At 42.2% G+C, this 23819-nt stretch overlaps 1 protein-coding gene across 1 annotated transcript in view; it reads left to right on the top strand.

Annotated features, from left to right (window-relative positions):
* The first annotated feature begins 1137 nt into the window (after window positions 1–1137).
* ddc (dopa decarboxylase) overlaps window positions 1138–23819 on the top strand; it is a 24390-nt gene continuing 1708 nt past the window's right edge. Inside the window, exons 1-14 of the mRNA XM_060053865.1 lie at window positions 1138–1286; window positions 4726–4933; window positions 5871–5984; window positions 6299–6418; window positions 8698–8832; window positions 9526–9669; window positions 11036–11102; window positions 11246–11340; window positions 12771–12838; window positions 16955–17031; window positions 19088–19107; window positions 19583–19681; window positions 22975–23076; window positions 23392–23819. The exon at window positions 23392–23819 is cut by the window's right edge and continues 1708 nt beyond it. Coding sequence (XP_059909848.1) covers window positions 4733–4933; window positions 5871–5984; window positions 6299–6418; window positions 8698–8832; window positions 9526–9669; window positions 11036–11102; window positions 11246–11340; window positions 12771–12838; window positions 16955–17031; window positions 19088–19107; window positions 19583–19681; window positions 22975–23076; window positions 23392–23592 — 1443 coding nt within the window. The 5' untranslated portion in view covers window positions 1138–1286; window positions 4726–4732 and the 3' untranslated portion in view covers window positions 23593–23819. The remainder of the gene's footprint in view (window positions 1287–4725; window positions 4934–5870; window positions 5985–6298; window positions 6419–8697; window positions 8833–9525; window positions 9670–11035; window positions 11103–11245; window positions 11341–12770; window positions 12839–16954; window positions 17032–19087; window positions 19108–19582; window positions 19682–22974; window positions 23077–23391) is intronic.

The raw sequence follows: 23819 nt of genomic DNA, 5'->3' as shown, positions 1-23819 counted from the left end.
ATTGAGCTGCGCTGCTATATATCTTTTTTTATCAATGTAGCGAGTTGCGAGTCTAGTGCAGGCCGAGTTTTTTTTTTTCAGCACCCCCTGCTGAGAATACGTTCCCGCGGCTATGGACAGGATTCGTTGAAGAAGAACGTTTTCTCCGAGGGTTCGAGCTGATTTACAATTTTTATATATCTTTTCTTATTGCGGAGGGCTCTTTCGTGCACAGAGGCCCCTGGGTCCATTTGGTACAATATAGGCCTACGCGCCAAAGATTGAAACGATGATGACTGAATGTATGTAGATTCATTGTGAGCGAACTATGAGATTTTTTATCAAAAGGCCGTCATTCAAGGGCAACTAGCCCTTCATATTTCATCAAAGCTACGAAGGGGTCTGGACCTTGAAATACATTATATCTATAGTCCAATAGGCTGAGAGTTGATCCCGACCCATGTTATAGCGATACAGAGAGCATTACAAATTAAGAACACGAAAAAGAAAACAACAAGGACAGGGAGATTATAAATGGAGTTTTAAAGAACATTTTGATAAAGCGATATCCAAAATATGTAACGGATATCTCTTTATGGAAAGTCGTTTATATTATAGCTCATCAATAACCTGATTATGACATCTAACATTGATAATTGTCTGCCTTGATAAACCACAATATTTTATTCCCCCATGTTAATCTAGATAAAACTTGGATTATGCTTTAATATTATAATATAACAAGCACCGTGGGCGTGCACGTATAGGCGGAATACTCATGCACCGCGTATAGCCTACGCGTTTCCTACATTGGTTTGAGGAGAATTGATCTAATGCTATGTTGGTTTTTAGAACAGCTGTTATATTTTCCATCTATATTGAACATGCTCGAAATGTGTGAAAGCAGGCACAAAACGTATAGCTTTTATTTTACTTTCTGTAGGCTTTTAATGAAAGCAATCACACCGATACCGAATTGCAAGTGATGTAATGAGCATTCGTCTGAGATTCGTGTGTTTGATCCCGCCCCCTGGAAGTGGGGGAGTGTGTGTGTGTGTGTGTGTGTGTGTGTGTGTGTGTGTGTGTGTGTGTGTGTGTGTGTGTGTGTGTGTGTGTGTGTGTGTGTGTGTGTGTGTGTGTGTGTTTGTGTGTGTGTGTTTGGAGGGTGGGGGGGGGGGGGGCGTGCTCCTGATATAAACCAGCGCGTGTATTTCTCGTGCTTACTATCCGTCTATCCACGAAGGGACAGCTTCCAGGCGCTCAGATCGTAAAGCCAACTGCTGTTTCACCTGCCTCACCTGCAATATGTAAGTACACAAACACACACACACACACACACACACACACACACACACACACACACACACACACACACACACACACACACACACACACACACACACACACAAACACACAGAAAATCGATTTACAGATAGGAGTAGGAGAAGTAGCCCGATGAATGACACTTGTTGAATGGCCAGGGCTGCTGTGTCAATGTTCTTGATCAATGTTCATGTTTTGCCACCTGCAGTATGTTCGGATCATGCACCTTCCCTCCTCAAAGATTTATGGTCGGCATGCTTATTGGGGTCACGCTCTGTAGCGAACAAAATCACGGCCATAGGATTACAAGCTTTAGTGCAATAATCTCAGAGTGAGAGTGTGTCTTGCAGATTTCTGCACTGGCACCTAGTTGTACGTTCACAATTAGCCAATTGTGCTGCCATGGTAGAATATTTGATGTTTGGGATATACAGTGTTTTACAGTGTTTTCTTCAAGGCATGAACTCGTGGCTTTAACTGGGACCTCATTGTTAATGATCAATATATTTATACAGCTCTGGCTGTTATGTCAGAGTTGCAGGAGGCAAAGGTTTGGTTATTTTCTCTCCATGTTCATACTTGTGGATTTGCTCTAATTTACACAAGGGTGTACTGTACAGTTTTCTGCCATGAACCAAATGCAGCCTTTGTCTCTGCTCTAAGATGAAGTTAAGAATCCCTCATGGTAGGCTATTCTCTGCCAAATAGTAGATCGCAGAGTCACTCACCAGCTTCCGCAAAAGACTCAAAACTCACCTGTTCAGAGTTCACCTCGACTCTGCACAGCTACCCAGTCCCTTCCGGCCACCATTGTATGTTGTACGTCCTGGCACTTAATGTACGCACTTATTGTAGGCACGTATTTATAGTACTTAATTGTGTTGCTTCTGTAACTGCTATAACTGCTGTACACGGGGTATGGGTTAGCCTAGCGATTGTTAGTACTTGCACTTGGTTCTATGAACATCTTTACTGTACTGACAGCAATATATTGTTTCACTTCTTATGACAAATGTACTTGTTGTAAGTCGCTTTGGATAAAAGCGTTTGCTAAATGCCCTAAATGTTAATTTACATTTTGAAACGGTGCTAAACTGACTTTCTTCGAGAACCCTAAGGGGATTCAGAAACCGTCAGGGAGGCCTAAATGAAAGGCTCCTGAACATACACATGACCTTCTTTTTTTTAAAGGTCCTACGCAATATCCTTGTTCCGATGCTCTTCTAATGCATTAGATCCATAATCAAAGGCGTCATCGTGGATGTATCTCTTTGGGGAAGGCGAAGCCTGGCATTAATATATCATGCAAATAATATCTACCACACAAGACCATAAATCCCCATTCTCATTTGGATTCAGACGTGGATGGTGTGGCCCCATAATGACACATGATTCAGAGCAGCAGTGCTTGTGCCAAAGGGATCCCAGGGCTTCGACCAATTACCTCAAAGTCTGCACATCTGATAGGGATCTGTGGGGTGGGTGGGGGCAGGGGGGGGGTCTACAAGATCTGCTCTCATTAACCGTGACCGAAACAATAACGTGTGCCCAGCCAAAAAAATTATCAAAATAAAATACAGTATTTTTGAATTTTCAAAATACTACGAAATACTTCTTTCCCCAAGGCAGTTTTTTAAACAACCTTTCTCTAATAGCCTTTATCATCTATCCCTTCACTTGTACACCTGGAAAAACATCTGAGAGCAAGAGACTTCTTCCATAATCAGTCAACAGATTAGATATGCTGACCCCTCATGTTAGAGACATCCCACTATAAACCTCAGCCCAATCTGCAGCACCGCGCGTTTTGTGTTGTGATGACAATTGCATTCAGAGTGGCAAAGTCACGTCCCTTCCGGTAGAGCCCATGGGACCTATGAGATCGAAAAATGAATGGGTTTCAATGGAGAGAAAGTAATTATTTTCTGATCCCAGTCTTTATATGCCCCGGATTACACATATGTTGTTTTTGGATTTAAATTTAAATTTTTCATGCAAAAGAAAACTAAACATCTTCATAAAGAAGTATGATAATGTTATGTTTTTTGCAAGGGAAGGATAAAAGCATCGAAAGAGGTGAAAACCATTATAAATTTGGGCATGTGGAGAGTTTCAGTTATGCCGATGGGGAGATGGTCAGTCTTGTCCACGCCAGTAGCAGGGAGCGTGACGGCACATACGAAACATGTAGTCTTTCTCATAGTGTTTTCGCTACAGCCTTTAACTTTACAATCGCACAATAAACTGTCAAACTCTTGGCATGAAAAATTATCCTTTAAATCCACAAACAACATATGTGTAATCCAGGGCATGTAAAGGCTGGGACCAAAAAACAATTACTTTCTCTCCATTGAAACCCATTCATTTTTTGATCTCATAGGCTCTACCGGAAGGGGCGTGACTTTGCCACTCGATAGATAGATAGATAGATAGATAGATAGATAGATAGATAGATAGATAGATAGATAGATAGGTAGATAGGTAGATAGGTAGATAGATAGATAGATAGATAGATAGATAGATAGATAGATAGATAGATAGATAGATGTCATCACGGTGTTTGACAGCAAGTATTTTACAGTATTTTTAAAATACAAAAATGTACAACACTGAAGTATTTAATACGATGGCATTTTCATCATCTCAATAAAATACAAATTACAAAATTTTATTTTTTATTTGGTATTTTAAATACATTTATAAGAAATACTGCCCATCCCTGTGTGTAACCATATATGAGAATGTGTGAAATTATTTTATGTGAATATAACATAAACATGAGATTCTGAATCTAACATTTGTAGGTGAGTGGCTGCCACGTTAATATAGTGCACTTCATGTAACATAAGTGGGAAATACATGGACAGTTTGTTCTAAATTACCAGTTTAGCGGACCAAAATGCCCTGGCCTGTTCTACGTTCATTCATGTAGTCTAATGTGATGGTATGGTAGCCTATCATGATGTATTGCCAACTTGAATCATTTCAAGGACATCAATACAGCTGGCTACACAGAGTAGAAAGACAGTGAAAGCAATATAATGAAGGATTTCCGTTAATTCTAAAAACCTGTGAGGGACACAAATCCAATAAACTAGCTAGCTAGCTAATGGGGCATGTTTTTGTGTACTTCATGATGGCAGCCGCTGCGAGTAATATAACCGCTAGTGATGAGGACATTGTTTCTGATTTATCCTCAAAAATCTAAAGATGACATTCAGATAGTTTGCGTGCCAAATTGAGTGTAATTTCAAGTGGCTGCATCAACTATTTTGCAGTGGCTTGGCATTTATTTTTACAATTTGCATGACGGTGTGTGTGTGTATGTGTGTGTGTGTGTGTGTGTGTGTGTGTGTGTGTGTGTGTGTGTGTGTGTGTGTGTGTGTGTGTGTGTGTGTGTGTGTGTGTGTTCCTCAACTCCAGAGTAACCATGGACGCAGCAGAGTTCCGGCGCCGGGGAAAGGAGATGGTGGACTTTGTGGCGGACTACCTGGAGAACATTGAGCACAGGCGAGTGTACCCAGACGTGGAGCCCGGGTACCTGCGCTCCATGATCCCCTCCGAGGCCCCGCTGGAGCCTGAGAGCTACGAGGACGTGCTCAGGGACGTCGACAGGGTCATTATGCCCGGGGTGAGTCCTCACATGTGTTTATTGAATTGCATTTTATTGAAAAAAATGTGGGCTTGGTTATTCATGTTATAACACTGTATTTGATTGCTCCGATCTTATCTAATGGAGAGAATATGTTTGCATATGTTTATTCATACGTACCCCTGAGATGGGGGGATTGTAATGACGTCTTTATCTTTGTTATATCTTGAAGACAGTTTTTCAAATATATCTCAAATTGTTGGCAGAGGTCTAGCATTCTTCTTCTTTAAAATGATTTCTTCTCACATTTGTCAAAATTAGCGTCAAAGGGAATCTAGCATTTATAATAGGTCTGGCCACATATTTACAAATAGCTGCACCCTAATGTACTTAACCTCTTGCACATTGTGTGATTAATTATGAAAAAATAAAACCAAATACCGAAAAATAACAGACGTGGCTAGTTTTAAAGTTGAACGTTTTCCCCCAAGATTAGTATCCCTAACCATCGAATGATTGTATGAGCTCACTAAATGTTTTGTGAATGGACATCTGGCAAAGGGGCTTGTTCGTCTGGGTATAGTGGATTACTACTACGAGAAGCAGGGATGCAAGCAGCCTCTGGCTCTTTTTCACACACACACACACACACACACACACACACACACACACACACACACACACACACACACACACACACACACACACACACACACACACACACACACACACGCACACACACACACAGGAAAGCAGATGTAATACGATGGAACAGCAGTCAGTCAAACAGTACAGTAGCCCAATTTTCTCTAAATATAGTCATGTTATCCGCTGGGAATACGCCAATTGACAAATCGAATGAGCATGATATGTGCTCTGCCGCAGTTTACATTTAAGAGCATAGCTTCAACCAGAACCAAAAACCAGCCAACCTTTTGTTGTCGCTCATAGTTTGTCTTGTCTCTCGTTTTTCCAGATAACCCACTGGCAAAGCCCACACTTCCATGCCTATTTCCCCAGTGCCTCTTCCTACCCGGCTTTGTTGGCGGACATGCTCTGTGGTGGCCTAGGGTGCATTGGATTCACATGGGTAAGGCGGAAACACTCATGCTCTCTGTAAATGCTGAGAGTTTCTGTTGTTACAATTTGAGGGTTGTAGTGAGGGGGCAGAGTTCAGTGATGAATAACTAAAAAAGTTAATTCACCGGGAACGACCTAAAATATAAATGACCTAGAGAACTTCACTCACTTACAGCTGCCTCCCATTTCTAACAGATGTCAAATAAACTCAACTGTTTGTTACATTCAAATGTTTGTTCTGAAATCCTCCCTACAACACCTTTGATCAATCTAAGTCGAAGTCAAGATGTGTCCTTTTTTACACTATCGTCTTTTGTTGTTTAGGCTGCTAGTCCTGCTTGTACTGAGCTGGAAACAGTGATGTTGGACTGGCTGGGCAAGATGCTCCAGCTTCCAGAAGACTTCCTGGCGGGAACAAAGGGTCAGGGGGGAGGAGTCATTCAGGTCAGTCATCACAGGATTGACACATTTTTTCGACATTTGTTTAATGTCAAAAGTGGAGTGGGATTCACCGGTCCATACAGGTCAAAGCAGTTTATATTTGCCCACATCCAGCTTCGGCTACTCTTACGTTAGTCTGATACCCATAACCATACTCTTATGCTGTTCTGCCATACTTTTTGTTTACAGTAATGGTTCAGATTGAGAATGATGGCTCAACCGCAAAAGGTGTTCATTCAGAGCAAAACCATATAATATCACTCGTAAAGACCAAACCAATTCAAGTTGAATGCTTAACTGTTTACTATTATAACTGCTGCAATCCTACAAGTTGCAAATCTCAGCCAAGCCCAGCATTACCCAGGCAGAAAGAGAAATCACCGACCTAACACACATTATGTATTATTACAAGCTCGATTGGACATCAAGGCATTGTGAAGGTTGTTCCACCGTTGTTAACAACGTGAGCGCTTACACGACAACAGTCGGCATGGATTTGTCCTTTCTCTCGCGTCGCGGAAATTGGCAGGAAATTGCCTTTCAATATGTCAGCCACAGACGCCGGCTGCCTTTTAACACTGCTGTGATTGTTTTGTGTGTGTGAAGGGAATGAGGATGGAGGTTGCCTGACACAAACACGGCAAACCCAGGCAGCTGGGTCTCACCGCCTCCCTCTGCATGCGTGCATGCAGGTGCTTGTTTTGTGCTAAGTGGTGGCGCATGAGTGTGCATCCTGATGACAGATCATTTCATGTCAAGTTATTGTAGCTGTGTGTGCACACGCACACTTTACCATCGCACAGCTGGGAAGTGTGTGTCTGTGTTTGTGATTGCTTACGTGTGAATGTGCTTTTACGCTTGTCAACCTTACCCCACCCCCTCGCCTACCCCTCCACACCACCTTTCTGATGCTGCCTCTCTTTTTTTAAGTGCAGATCGCTATGGTAACAAATGGGCCTCCCCTCACTTCAGCAGTGCTAATGAGCGTCGTGGCAGCGGTGTGTTTGTAACATCCTCACAACAGAAGGGGTTCATCTATGATGACCCGACCAGAGTAGTTATTAGCTGTAGCTATCGCGATTGTACCGGTTGAAAGCACATAAGACTGCTCTTTCAGTCATCTGTGCTTCATCATTTACATGGAATCGTATGTGTTTTGATGTACTGGTTGAGTGTCTTTGTGTGCTTCAATGGTAATGAGCTCATTTGGTCAAATTGTGTCAGGCCGTTCTCTTCAGCCAGTCGCTGTCTCTTCCTTTACCTACACACCTGTGGGCGATCTTTCTTGTCAGTCTGCAGAATATAAAACCCGGTTTCCCAGTCACTCCTCGTCTGTCTGACTACCTGTCTGTTGCGTCCCCTCGCCTGTCTCACTATCTGTCTGTTGCGTCCCCTCCCCTGTCTCACTACCTTTCTGTTGCGTCCCCTCCCCTGTCTGTCTACCTGTCTGTTGCGTCCCCTCCCCTGTCTGTCTACCTGTCTGGTGCGTCCCCTCGCCTGTCTGACTACCTGTCTGGTGCGTCCCCTCCCCTGTCTGTCTACCTGTCTGTTGTGTCCCCTTGCCTGTCTGTCTACCTGTCTGCGGCCGTCTCCTCCCCTGTCTCACTACCTGTCTGTTGTGTCCCCTCGCCTGTCCGTCTACCTGTCTATTGCGCCCTCTTGCCTGTCTGTCTACCTGTCTGTTGCGTTCCCTTGCCTGTCCGTCTCCCTGTCTGTTGCCGACTCCTTGCCTGTCTGAGAACCTGTCTGTTGCGTCCCCTCGCCTGTCTGTCTACCTGTCTGTTGCGTCCCCTCGCCTGTCTGACTACCTGTCTATTGCGTCCCCTCGCCTGTCTGTCTACCTGTCTGTCCAGCCTCCTGTTGTTGACTCCTTGAATGTCGGTCTTTGTCGTGCGTTTTGGGTCCCCTAATTCTCAGATTCTTAACAAAATGTTTCTGAGCAAGTGGGTGGACGCCAAGGAAAATATTGGATTTTATCATCAATCCATCATGGTAATTCATCGCGACAGCTAAGAAGTCATGATTCATGTTTCCCGTCTGAGTTTTGCTCAAAGCCACAAATTAAAGTCTCTTGTCTGATTTGAATGCTTTATTGGTTTATGGATTTCTAGCCATTCCCATTATTCTACTAATGGTGCTTTAGATATAGACAGTCAAACATTTCCCCATAATGTAAATCCTGTAAAAGCCCTTATATTCTTTATGGCTTCACACATTAGGATAACATTTATATTATTATATAAAAACAATGTCTTGTTAATGTATAATTCCTTTTCTTATAGGGTACGGCTAGTGAAGCGACTCTGATGGCGTTGCTGGCTGCTCGCTGCAAAGCGGTGAAATGTGTCCACGAGTCCGATCCTCAACGATCGGAGGCTGACATCATCTCCAAACTGATCGCGTACACCTCAGAAGAAGTATGATTATTTTTTTTTTTATACAGTCAGTTTCAATAAGATAGACCGAAACTTCGTTAATGTCTAGTATATTAACCCATTCATCCTTAATCTGTTATTATTCTCCCAGTATTACTAAAGACATTCAGAAGATAGCTGGTAGTATGTCGATCCTGACATTTAAAAATGTATATCTGCGTGGAGCAAGCAGTGTCTTTGTAGCTGGACACACAGTGTGGTCCGGGGGGAACTGCAGTGAGTCTGCACCCTTCTATAGTAATAGTCCGGGAGCAGGTCAGGGCTAAACAGAGAGAATGGGTCACTGGCTGGATCTAATCAGGTTTAATACAAGACCAGCTCCGTGATTGGATTAGAGCATTGCCTGGGGGCCATACAGACCTTTACAGACAGAGATGCTGTTTTTCTAATCTTCAAGTACAATGCTCGCTAGCTTACAATTTCCAAGGTAAAAACGATATCATTATTTACCATTGTAAACCACCACCAGAATTGTAATTCCCCATACTCATTTAATCAGTCAACATCTTAGAGTGGTTTCTGACCACCATTCCTAAATATAAGTGACAGACTAAATGATCTATACCTCACTCTCGGAAACATAGTGGAATATCGGAAACCTTGAGAGGCTGGGGGTGGGGGCTGTTTGGTAGAAGACCATAACCCTGAATCTCTGGTCCTCACCTTCTTCCTCAGGCCCACTCTTCAGTGGAGCGAGCCGGCCTGATTGGCGGAGTGGGGATAAGGATGGTGGCCACCGATGAGCACTTCTCTGTCAGAGCAGAGACTCTGGAGAAGATGGTGGCCGAGGACAAGGCCGCTGGATTCATACCCTTCTTTGTAGGGAAACGTGCACCCAGTCTGACGCATCCATGCACACACACACTACACATGCATACATCGTAGTTTGTCTTCGTGCCGTGTTCATCACTGATCAAATACAACAATTTGATCGGTTTTCTTGAGGCTTAATCTTGCTAATGAAAGTTTTCAGACTCTCTAACAAATGGGCCTACGGGCAATTTCTCGCTAAACATGATTATTTCAATTGTAGATTAACGATGACGAAATCCTTCCACCACATCCATGGCGTTCTCTCGCTTACAGCTGGGTCTAAACCTGCGCACGGACCCAGAGCTGGAGTGAAGCGATACTCCCTGAAATGGTGTTGCTCGTAAAAGGAAACCAGCCCGACCAATAAAAATAAAAAACAAGCTCAGAGCAGAGCGAATTAAAAGCACTTCACCCCAGGATGCCTCACCTACCATGGCAACGGCTGTGTTGATGATGATGATGATGATGATGACACACTTCCTGGGGGTGACTCAGCGGTTGGTGACGGAGTGTGCTCACAGGACGGAGGGTTTTTTGTTGGGTAGCACACGTTATTGTTTCGGTCGCGGTTAATGAGAGCAGATCTTGTAGAGCCCCCCCCCTGCCCCCACCCACCCCACAGATCCCTATCAGATGTGCAGACTTTGAAGTAATTGGTCGAAGCCCTGGGATCCCTTTGGCACAAGCAATGCTAATCTGAATCATGTGTCATTATGGGGCCACACCATCCAAGTCTGAATCCAAATGAGAATGGGTATTTATGGTCTTGTGTGGTAGATATTATTTGTATGATATATTAATGCCAGGCTTCGCCTTCCCCAAAGAGATACATCCACGATGACGCCTTTGATTATGGATCTAATGCGTTAGAAGAGCATCGGAACAAGGATATTGCGTAGGACCTTTAAAAAAAAAAGAAGGTCATGTGTATGTTCAGGAGCCTTTCATTTAGGCCTCCCTGACGGTTTCGGAATCCCCTTAGGGTTCTCGAAGAAAGTCAGTTTAGCACCGTTTCAAAATGTACACTTACATTTAGGGCATTTAGCAGACGGTTTTCTCCAAAGCGACTTACTAAAGGTACATTTGTCATAACAAAGTGAAAAAATATATTGCTGTCGGTACAGTATGCATGTTCGTAGAACCAAGTGCAAAGCACTAACAATCGCTAGGTTAAACCATTCCCCATGTAGCACAAAGATAGCTTGAATAAGACCCTATATATCTAAGTACTACAACTAAATACGACATAAATGGTTGCCTTCAGTTCCAAATACAGTACTATACTTTATAATGAGGCAAACATGGAAGTTCTTCCATGAAGGTTGTCAAATCTGATCATTTGTGGGAATTCTGCTTTCTCTGTGTCTTTCAGTTCTGCGCAACTCTTGGCACCACTCCCTCTTGTGCGTTTGATAAAATCACTGAGCTCGGGCCTCTATGTGAGTAAGACCCCTAGTAAATCTTGCATTTGTTGGAATAAATGCTGCTTGTTTATTTCAGCTCATTGGAAGAGAATTTGTCACGGCATACGTTGCTTCTATTAAATGACGTTTCTCTCATTGTTCCTGCTTGTATGCTACAGGTAACGCAGAGAACATCTGGATGCACATTGACGCGGCGTATGCTGGAAGTTCATTTATATGTCCAGAATTCAGGCCTTTGTTGGATGGTGTCGAAGTAAGTCCATATCAACACATTATTTATCTTCTTCAAAGCGTTTTCATAATTTGCATTCATGAACGTGTGTCTGCAGAGCAAGAAGATACAAACTCATGCATATTAACATCTGGAGGCTTACATTTGCATGGTATGACGTTAATGTCAACCAACAAATGGGTGGGAGTAACCGATAACCACGATGCGCGTCGATGTGCCTTTTAGAGGCGGCCAGTGCAGCTGCGGCTCCTCACCTCCAACACAGACAGAGAGGCACACGATGCAATAGATGAGAGCAGGAGTAATTTCCTGAGGCAGAGTTAGACCTTTAGATAAGGCCTTTCCCCTTCCTCTTCAGAAGATAGCTGTTTGTTCAGAGAGAGAGAGAGAGGGAGAGGGAGAGAGGGAGAGAGAGAGGTTGGTAGAGAGGGAAAGAGAGAGAACCATAGAAATAGACACAGAGAGGGTAGAGAAAGAGAGACAGAGAGAGAGAGAGAGAGAGAGAGAGAGAGAGAGAGAGAGAGAGAGAGAGAGAGAGAGAGAGAGAGAGAGAGACTAAGAGATAATCCAGTACAAACAATTCAGTCCTTAATGTTATTTGGTGTAGCATGGAGGACCAAATGACTGGAATTGGACGGTCAAACATTAGGACTACAACAGACCAATGCCCTGTAGAACATAAAGGGTCACTTCAGGATTGACGGGCTGCTGCCCTCCTCTCCTCCTCTGGAGTGCTGGTTGCTAGGATATGAGTGATGGGCAGGCAACAGACCCCCCCTTTGAATCTGTCAGCATGGTAACTGCCAGCCAGGAGTGCCGTATTGTCTCTCGGCCACCGGTTATTTAGATTGGGTTTTTGCGAAGGCAGATGGAGAGGAGGATATTAGAAAGGAGATAGTGATCAAATTACTGCAGGTTGCAAACACGGGCGATTCCTCTTTCTTTGAAGGGAAAATCCTGCTCCGGCGAATGAGGCGATTCATGGGATGTTTTTGAGGCTTTGGTGTGTAGATGCGGCTCTTTTTTACCCATCAAAACAAAAAAGCGTCTGTTTAAGAGTAGATAATGGCTGGCCGGAGAAGGTCTGCCTCTCTGCCAATTGGTTGGTTTTTTAAAAAGCAAACTATGACATTTATAAATGTCATAATTTTATAAAACACTTTAGACAAAACTCACTCTTTGAATATTTCAAGGATTGAGAGACAGACATGACCTGGCTGGGTAGAGGCTATAAACAATATATTTACAAATATTATATCGGAATAAATATATCGGAATATACACCGGCTTATTCTTAATACAATATCGGAAAAAATAAAACAAGAAATGTTGATTAAAGTGAATGAATGCCTTGACTTCTGGAAGTTATTTGTTAAATTGCATAACTTCTTGTAGAACTTTCTTATAAACTTACGTTTACCGTCCTTCCTTTCATTTTATTAATTTTAAAGTTTGCAGATTCATTCAACTTCAACCCCCACAAATGGCTTTTAGTCAACTTTGACTGTTCTGCGATGTGGTAAGTAATGCTAAAAAATATATACTGTATATATTATTTTTGTTGTTAGTATCTTTTCCTCAACTTAATATAGCTACTGAGTAATCGACACAGGTACAAAAAGAGCAGTACCATCTGCTCCTCTGTCAACAGTTCACAATGAAAAAATCAAACACCTCTTGCTTCCTTAAGCTAGGCGGCTAAAACAAAACCACCCGATTTGGCCGATAGGAAATGAGAGCTACAAGGTTAATACTGGCCATCGGTACAGTACAATAGTATTCATGACCTTCGCCTTTGCGGTATAATTTCAGGTAACATTTCAAATTCCAAAAGGTTGAAAGGGGAATATGGCAGCGGTCCATATTTTCTCGAATTGGCCAATATATTAAAGATAACATTGCTTCCCCTACATTTACAATCTGTGTTTAGTGATGTATTAAGTATAAAGTGATATATTAATGGAAGCATCTGAGGAAAATTACCTACTGTATTTACTTCTTGTTTCCATTACGTTTGTCTGAGTATCTAGCACAATTATATATATATAAACGTAATGTATGATTTAATGTATATTGTTATACATGAACTGTTCACATTGGAAATGAGTCATACATGCTGTTACTAAATACATGGAAAAAGGAGTATGTATTTTACTGACAGTGATTCTAATGAGAGATGGCTTCTTCTATTGCCCACGAGGGATATTGAAGTCTGACAGACTTAAAATGAGAACTGTTATGATGAACATATGTTGAAATTGAATGGTAGCCTGCTTTGGAAAAACCTATTTGTCTTTTTGTGATGTACAACGCATCCTCTGTCCATTTTACCGTGTTGTTTGGTGGTTCACTTTGAGACAGCTAAACTGTATCAATCTCTGTAGATAACGATATTAGGATTGATCCCTGCTAAATATCTTCCTAGTATTCGGTTATCCAATACTAAATGATATTATTTATATTATTATATATAGCTTAGTATATATATATTAGCATTATAGGGTTATGAAACGTGCAGTTATTTCCGGGGGCCCAGAACATATTTTTAATGGTTTGATGTAAGGAGCCATTCACATTTGACTAACCCTTATGATTAACTCCACTAACTAACTCTTGACTAGCGGTGTAACATTAAGATCAAGCTTAGACCCCAATCCAATGCAAACACATAAAAGAGGTATCTAAGAAATCCACTACTGAACAAAGTAGTTCCACATTAGAGCTGGCCTTTGGTTTCAGCGAACTATCCCACCATTGTGTTTTCATCCATGGCTTGGGCTTCAGCGAGTCTCACAAATCACACTGTAGATTAAGGTCCAAAGTCTGATGGCAGACTAGGTCAAATGTGTCTGAAAGGGGCTGTTTCACTTTCTGATAGTTACTTTCCTATTAGTTTTGACCATTGTTGCGAGAGGCAGGTATCTGTAATTAGGTAATAGGCGAACAGAAACGTAGCAGTAGCTAACTGTGAAAAAAGGTTACAAAGAACGCTGTAGACTGGTCACTGTAGGAATACACTAGAGATACATATAAATACCAAGCAGCCCCCTTCTGAGAGCTTCATTCAACCACGTTAGTGAGTTTTTTTTCCGAAGCAGGAAACGAGGCATAGCTCCGCCCCTTGCTGTTTCCCGAGCCCAGGCTCGGTGCCAAGCATCCAGGACATAAAAGAATGGACCATGTTCTGAAAAATGGTCGCCCATTCATTCCTATGAAAACTGCTCAATGGCGCAGGGGAACATCAAGGAGAGATTTGCTTCCGCATCATGGGCGCATAGACACGCCCTAGTCCGTGGCGTACCGGATGCAGAAATATTCTCGTTTTCTAGCATTGTAATGCTGCTATCCATTTTGATGGTAGGCTGGTACGAACGACCAGCTTCAGCGAGAACGTGACGTATTTCCCTTGCTCCAGCCTTCCAGTTTGCTATTTGTGTCCGACGAGTTTAAGAAGAAAACTATTTTGGAAAAAAGAAATAATCAAGTGTATAATGGTTGCCAGCCTTTACAGAAACATTAACATTGCAAGCCTTTTACATTGCAATGATATTTTGCCATTTTCGCCAATTTTTATTTCAACAAGTGCTGTCGTGTTTCTGTCGAGCCACGAGGGGTAGTAGCGGGCTAGTCATCATTAGCAACATAGCCTCTTTGGCAAACCAGCTTGAAAACACAACTTTACATTGAATTTCACGCAAAACAAGACCATAAATTGGTGACCGGATTAAAGCAGCAATAAAATCAAGTGTGTAAGAGGATTTAAAATCGACATTACAACCCCCAACGTGGTACAAATACAAAGAAAATACAGCTCGATCCCCATTGACTATGGGCGCAGCCATCTTGTTTGCTAGTTGTACAGATCTGCTCGCTCTACTTTGAAAGCGACGAGATACGACGACCGAAAGGGGGCGTGCCTCAGTGAAATGCCGCAAGAAAGCTGGGAGATTGGCGACTTTACCACTTCGTACATCCAAATGGATAGCAGCATTAGCATTGTAGCATCAAGAACGAGCACACTCGCATTGTTTACCGACCAGGGAAGTAAAAGTTACTAACCCCCCCGATGATCCTCTGTGATCTTTAAATGCACTCCTCCTGCCATCTGGGCAACAATTATTATTTAACAAAAAAAAAAATATATATATAATTTATATTATTATTTTAGATTAGTTTGTCACTTTTTGACCTTATAAAGAAGAACACCTATTTTAAAACAAAAATCTTAATTACAACTCGTTTTTTAATATATTTTTCAGTTTCTCTGTTTCTGAAACGAGAATCTAATGAACAAATATATACACAGACCCATCAGATCTGAATGACAGAAATACAATTGAGAATCTTTTTATTTCAATATTCAGAGGACATCAGGTCTACTGTATGTAAATAAGATTAAAGATTTCTAGGTAGTATAGCTGATAACTGATAACCCTAACCCTGTAATAGGCTACTATAATCAAGGGGACATACAGGCAATTCAAATAAAAAGAGATAGAACTTTATTGATCTGGGAACTTCATAAATAAAGTTTGCTGCATATAACATATAACAGCAACAACGTAGTAAACATATGTAGGCTTAGAAAAATACAGTTCAATGTTATTGCTTAAGAAACAGATTCCTTCCAACTAACTATTTACGAAAAATGTAATCAATAATTTATATAAAAGTAAATGGTTACATATCGACCAGCAACGTAGTTGGATTAGCCTACCCAAATAATGAATTGTAACACACCAACATTGTTAACTGTCATACATTGCTAAACAAGCAAATGAAAATGAAATAACAATGCAACTGAAATTTTAATATTAGACTACTATCAATATTATGAAAATTACGTAGGTCTCCCATAATCATTCAGGTAATCAATACGTCAGTGCCTGTTACAGATATTTCAATGATGTGTGTGTTTTGTATATCCGTGTTCAACGCCATTCATGTAAGTAAATGGAAAAACCTCGGACACGAGAAGTTAATGGAGCCGTGCACTTCTTTAATAGGTCCATGGCACTGAGCCGTTTGTTTCACTATGACTCCTTTCAGCTGCCCACCCCGCCTGCTCCAGCAAAAAATAAATACATAAAACGGCTAATATAATGCTTGAGGAGGCGTTTTGAAAAGAGAAAAAATAATTTATTTTAGAACATGGTATAAATATAATTATGAGCCTTTGATTGATATCCCAAACATTTTTGTGGAGACACATTCCTGCCCGCTAAAACGGGTGCAATACCAGGCTTGGCCTGCGGAAGTATGCACTGGTCCTGGGGTCCTGCTGCCAAGCCCCCAGGAACAGTGCATACTTCCGCAATCCATCAGTGCTCAGCGGCCTGGTATTGCAGCTGTTTAAGCGGGCTGTGGACGGGTCCCTCGATTCAAGGGGCCCAGAAGTAGAATATTTCTGAATCCGGTACGTCATGAACTAGGGCGTGGCTAGGCTCCCATGATGCGGAAGCATATCTCTCCTTGATGTTGGCCTGCGCCATTGAGCAGTTTACATAGGAATGAATGGGCGCCATTTTGGAATCCGGTGTCCATTCTATAATATGTCCATGCTCTGTGCCGTTTCTCCCGGTCGCTCTGCTATAACCCAACCGGACATGACGTGTCCTTCTCTGCTGTGACACAGGGTCAAGAAACGAACCGACCTGATAGGGGCGTTCAAACTGGACCCAGTCTACCTCAAGTACGACAACCAGGAGTCAGGTATGTGCCGCCCACGTCCCACCAATCAGACCTGGGAGAAGCATCCGGTTATCTCAAATCTGACGGCCGACCAGCTCAAACCTGGGGGAACGCAACGTTTCACGTTGTACCATGCCAAATTTGTCTCGACCAATCATTTCGCTGGAGGCGGGGATCTGTAAGCGCATGATTGACGATTTCCGAAATTGGTACAGCACTAGTTGACTGTGAGAACGTTTCTGTAAAGGTTTTGAATGAACGTCATGCAGACTTCCAACTGTAGAAACACGCTGATACAACCCACTTAAAGATTCGCACAAATTAGTATTATTTCGGTAGAATATCTCTGTAACGGAACAGGAAACAAGGCTTAGCTCCTCCCCTCGCTGTTATTTGTTTCCTTCCAAGGCGCTATCAATTATACTATCACCTAGTAGGATGGCTGGACCCGAGATTAGTGCAGCGCAATTAAAAAAAAAATACATTCAAATACCTGGTTTTACCTTTCCTTAATTTGTCTGAATTATTTTGGTCTTATTTCTTCTGCTTATGCAAGTTCATCAACAAACCCATCCTTCATGAGGAACCAGCCATGGCAGGGCAGCGATAGTGCTGAGTAGGACCACAGTTGGATGTAGCTAGGGATTAATTCCTAATCCAGTGGAGTGTGAGTGTGAGGTGGGTGTTAAAGGGTTTACGATCTGAGTGGCGACTTAGTCGGATTTAAAGTTATGTCAACACACAAGACACAGCCGATGGCCACATTTCATTCACCACCCAACCCTGTTTGTGAACGGTGGTTACTAATTAAAAAATTAAAAAAGTTTTGACCTGTGCAACATAGTTAAGCATTCTTCAATTGTACAAAAAGTATACTCAACACTATATGCTACTACTATACTACAATACACAATACTGAGGCACACATAACCAGATAAATATACCTAATGATAGTCTGTGTACATGCATGCGTGTGTGCGTGCATGCGCGTTTGCACAAGCATGTGTGCAAGTGACGTCACTTACACACACGTGTGCGTGTGTTTGCATATGTGTGCGTGTGAGACTTTGTGTCTTCCACCGTCTCCCCGCTCTCTCCCCCAACAGATGTGCTGAGAGATGCACCGTAATCTATTTGACAGACAGACGGGAGCGATGAGACAGAAAGAGTCCACCTCCTCCCATTGTACGGCCCCTCACGACTCCTGGCACACAGGATCTGAGCTCTCCCACCTAATAAGCGGTTGTGGGGCTGCTAGCTTCGGGGGGCCTCTCAGTCGATCCGTTTACCTCAGAACTGGGCTGAGCTGAGCTAGCCCACGACAGCGGTCGACATGTGTGTGTCTGCTCGATGCAAATCGACTAATGTTTTTAACAGCACAATTCATACTGAATCGGGAGAGGTTTGAAACTGTTTTCTGAGGAATATATTTAAAATCTGTCAATGATTGAGATATGAACTTTGAATGTAAATAGACATAAGAATAGAGCTATTAGATATTCGAGGGAACGTTTCCTCGGATCACCCTACAGAGATCCGGGCTAAGCCGAGCATGCCCTCAAATTCGAGTCGTCCCCTGGGTATAGCAAAGGACTGATCCTGTGGAACAGTCTTGTGTCATGTATGAGAGGGTTTATCCTGGTTACGGTGGTGTTTCAATGCACCGTGAGGGATTTAGATTGCATTAACAATATGGAAATGGCAATGATCCTGTTAAGGCGATATAGCGTTGCAGCCGGACAACAAACATTTGTTTGTTGACTTATGTCGAGCGTGTCGTCCATCATCCAGATTTGTTGTTTATTTTTAGCTCAGGTGGGCTACTGTATTGGGGTTTGATCCATGGTATAGTTTCCTGCTTAGTAAGAAAGGCGTGTGTTTGTTGACGTTCAAGAATATAAAATCTGGTGATTTATAATTTTTTGGACTGGCTCTCCCTCCTGGCACTGTCCAAAACAAAAATCCACTTTATAAGAATTTATAGTAAAACAATAATCAAAGGCCGTTATATTGCTGAGAGTGTCCATGAATGTATCATTATTATATACATGTTTAACAAATTATTTTTCCACTATAGGGCTGGTTACAGATTATAGGGTAAGATACGGTTATATTACCTTTTAATCTTTGCTCATTATCATTTTTTGTCCGAGAGTAGCTTTGGTGTCGTGCTAAATATTATGTTTTTTCATTACTCTCCACTTCATCCTTCCTCTCGACATATCTCCCTCTCTCCTCTCCTCTCCCCTGCTCACCTCCTAACCACATCTTTCATTTCCTCAACACCTCTCTTATCCACATCTTCCCTCTCCTCTCTTCCCCTCCTCTCCTATCCACATCTTTCCTTTCCTCTACTCTCCTCACCTCCCCTCCTATCCACATCATTCTCCTCTGTTCACATTTCCTCCTCTTCTCTCTCCCCCCCCTCCCCTCCCTCCCCTACTCCTCTCCTCCTTTCTCCACTCCACTCCACTCCTCTCCCCTCCTATCCCTCCTATCCCTCCTCTACTCTACTCCTCCCCACTCCTCTATACTCCCCTCCTCCTCTCTCCTCCTCTCCTCTGACTCTCAGCATTGGGGCATTCCACTTGGCCGGAGGTTCCGCTCACTGAAGTTATGGTTTGTGTTCCGCATGTACGGGCAGAGCGGCCTGCAGGCCTACATCCGTAAGGTACGCTACCGACCAACACTGAACCTTAAAAAATATATAAATAGTAATAACAAAAAAGACAGTGCCTTATATGCATACAACAGCATCGTTCACTGATATTCATGTCTTAAAGATGGGTGGTTCCGATGTAACTATGAGAATGGACACAAACATTTAAATGGCCAGTGTGCGTGTCTTTTCTGGACTTTAAAATCCCCCTTTCTCCCACTTCATCATCCTCACTAAATGACCTCCTGTTTCCCTCTTGCCATCCTCACTTAATGTTCTTCCTCGTAAAGAAAACAACCAATACACTATGTCAATTTCGCAATAGAGTGGACGATGAAGTGGAAAATGGTCCCTTCAAACGGCAGGTTGAGACATTAACGGACTAGCGAAGCCTTCTATTTTTATTGCCAAAAAAGATTTACAATGAATTGATTTGCGGTGTATAAGCCAAAATGGGTTTACCCCAAATCTCCAAGGAAAAAAGTAGATTTGACGGTAAAATATGAATCACGAGCGGCAATAAAATAGAAAGAAAGGGAAAGCAGGAAGCATGGCCAGCCGGCCTTGAGACTCATTAGCGCTTTCCAAGATTGAGGTGATTTGGACTGAATGTTTTCAAGGGCGATCGTCATTCACTAAAGATTGCGGTGAAGATTGAAAGGCAGCTGTAAAAAGTGCGCTTTGATCCGTCCATGTAGTCAGAAGCCCCTTCTGCTTTTTTATTGCACCTTCCCTCCAGCCCCTACCTCTTCATTCAAATCAGCCTGGATTCTCCATGATGAACCGTGTACCCTTAGCTGCTTCCATAGCCATCCACGGTGCCTCTAGCCACAGCACGTGTCATACTACATTTATCTTCTCAATTGGACGCAAGAGGAAACAAAAACAGACATGCATGGAAAATTACCCTTGTCTTACAAGGACAAGGCTGACAGCCCATGGCGCCTGTCAGGGCAAAATAAATGACGTAAATAGATGTTTACTTATTTATACAGAACACATATACTCATGGTGTCTGTATATGTAATGATGTTTTTTTATCTCTGATCGATATATATACTGTATATAATTATGAATGAGCGTTTGTACTAAGGTGGAGGGACTCTCAAATAAAATCCATCCATCCATCCATCTTTACAAAGACACAAAAGCATTTGCATGTACCTACGTGCTTTTGTGCCTGTAATGAACCCCTCCTTGCAGTAGGGCCGTCGGCACATGCCGTTTCAGAACGGCATGTGCCGTTTCAGAACGGCAGTTACCGTTTCAGAAAGGCAGTTACCGTTCCTGAACGGCATATGCCATGGTATGTCAGTGGTCGCGGTGGCACATGCCACAGGCCAATTAACGATCTCGGCGTCTCTCCCTCCTTGAACAAAATTGAACAAACTAATTGTAATGACAGAACAGCTTTCAGGTTGGCGTCACAGTCTCACAATTATCAGGTTATTTGAAAAGAATAATTCATATCCACCACATCCATTTACCCCTTTTTCCTCCTTTAATAAGAGAAAGTGTGAATTTGTATTGCCTCTAATCCTTGTAGCTGAGAACTAAATCTGGATATTGGTCATCAGGGATGGGCAAAAATACATCAAAATGTATTTCCAAATAAAATACCAAATACCAACCTTAACAATTTATCAAAATAAGCAACAAAATACAGCAGCCCAAAAATGCGTCAAAATAAAATACTGTATTTTATTATTTTCAAAATACAACAAAATACTTCTTTCCCCAAGGCAGTTTTTTATACAACCTTTCTCTAATAGACTTTTTCATCTGTCCCTTCACTTGGAAAACCTGGAAAACCAGCTGAGAGCAAGAGACTCCTTCCATAATCAGTCAACAGATTAGATATGCTGACCCCTCATGTTAGAGACATCCCAATATAAACCTCTGCCCTGAGAAATGTTCAGTAACTCAAGGAACCCTACCTTATTTACTCTCTTGGTGTAATAGATTGCCCACTATGAATCAGTGACAATAACTCAAAGACAAACAATCCAAATGGATGATTTATTTAGAAATTTAAACTAGGTAGCATTTTAACCTTTTCAGTTATTTAACACCATCACTACCAAAGTTATGGTGAGTTGCATTACAGTTGAACAATTTTCAGGTATACACCTGAAACTGGTGTGTGCACAACCTCCATCAATGTAAATACAAAGAAAATGTCAAAAAGAAAACAATCTGGTTGTCACATTAATACCATCCAATCAGTTAAACCAAATAGAAGCCAATAATTATGTCATTATCAATCATTTCATACTTAAAATGTGCACCTAGGACTCAGTCCAATCTGCAGCTCCGCGCGTTTTGTGTTGTGATGACTAGTGCATTAATTGCCCGCCCATAGCGTGTGCAATGTGCATGCCCATAGCAAGTGTGAAACAGCGCCAGGCACAGTGGTCGGAAGCGGTATCACAGGGGCTTGACCATGCGAGGGTGCCACAGACAGAGGTGCTTTACAGATGGATGGATGGATGGATGGATGGATGGATGGATGGATGGATGGATGGATGGATGGATGGATGGATGGATGGATGGATGGATGGATGGATGGATGGATGGATGGATGGATGGATGGATGGATGGATGGATGGATGGATGGATGGATAGATAGATAGATAGATAGATAGATAGATAGATAGATAGATAGATGTCATCACGGTGTTTGACAGAAAGTATTTTACAGTATTTTTAAAATACAAAAATACACAACACTGAAGTATTATTATACAAAATACCAAGGCATTTTCATAAACTCAATAAAATACAAATTACAAAATAGTATTTTGTATTTAATGAATATACGATATACTAACGGCACTTCGACGTTAGTATAATATAACGGAGCAGAGCAAAGTTCCCAAAATGGTTGCCAGAGAATGGCAACAACCGAAAAAACATTTACTCTAGTTTTTGGTAGTCTATTTGAGCAAATTAAGAAAAATGCAAAATATCCAAGAGGACTATATTGTAAGACATATTAAAACGTTTAAAGAAAACTAAAAAACTTTTTTGTGTTCACAACCCCTTTAATTCTTCTTAATATTTGGTTTTTCCTGAATTTTTAGATGAAGTAGAACAAAATATTTTTACAATGCAAGGCTACCATCTAGTGGTGTAAGCAAGAATTGCTTCCGTAATGACAATCGCTTAATCTGTATAGAGCCTGTTGCATATAAGCTACTATACAAGGCCGACTGCTATTGTTTCGTCTTTTTGTAACACTCTGATTGTAACAGTACAACCATTTTAGACATTTAAGTGATCCACACACTATCTTTTGTTTGCAGCATGTGGAACTGGCCAAAGTGTTCGAGACTATGGTAAAAAAGGATAAAAGGTTTGAGATCTGTGCGGAAGTCGTCTTGGGACTCGTCTGTTTCAGGCTGAAGGTAAACATCCGCTGTAGATTCTTTCTTTCTTTCTTTCTTTCTTTCTTTCTTTCTTTCTTTCTTTCTTTCTTTCTCTCTCTCTCTCTCTCTCTCTCTCTCTCTCTCTCTCTCTCTCTCTCTCTCTCTCTCTCTCTCTCTCTCTCTCTCTCTCTCTCTCTCTCTCTCTCTCTCTCTCTCTCTCTCTCTCTCTCTCTCTCTCTCTCTCTCTCTCTCTCTCTCTCTCTCTCTCTCTCTCTCTCTCTCTCTCTCTCTCTCTCTCTCTCTCTCCCTCCCTCCCTCATAATTCACCCCTCTTCCACCGTGCGTTGTCCCCAGGGTTCGGATGAGCTCAACGAGGCCCTGCTGAAGGAGATGACCCATCTGGGGCGGATCCACCTGGTTCCCTGTAAGCTGCGCGGGCGTTTCGTCCTGCGCTTCGCCGTCTGCGGGCGGACCACCGAGCTGCGCCATGTCCAGGAGGCGTGGACGCACATCACCGAGCTGTCCAGCGAGCTCCTGCTGAAGCAACATTCATAATCATAATCATAAGAGTAGTGTTAATGGTGATGATCATAATGACCCTCTGAGTGGTGAGACGGGGAGGGGGTGGGACCAAACAGGGGACCTTGAATCCCAAAGGAAAGGAATGAGGCCTGAAACGGGGACCAAATTCTGAGACTTTATTGTTGCAAATGTTGTTAAAAGTAAGAAAGATTTAAGAGCTGCATTTCAGTGTGATTTGTCTGATATGCCATTGCTGTCTG

This window comes from Gadus macrocephalus, chromosome 6 (assembly GCF_031168955.1).
Source record: "Gadus macrocephalus chromosome 6, ASM3116895v1".
Taxonomy (NCBI): Eukaryota; Metazoa; Chordata; class Actinopteri; order Gadiformes; family Gadidae; genus Gadus; species Gadus macrocephalus.
The sequence above is the reverse complement of the archived record's forward strand: the minus strand, read 5'-3'. Positions and strand labels throughout refer to the sequence as shown.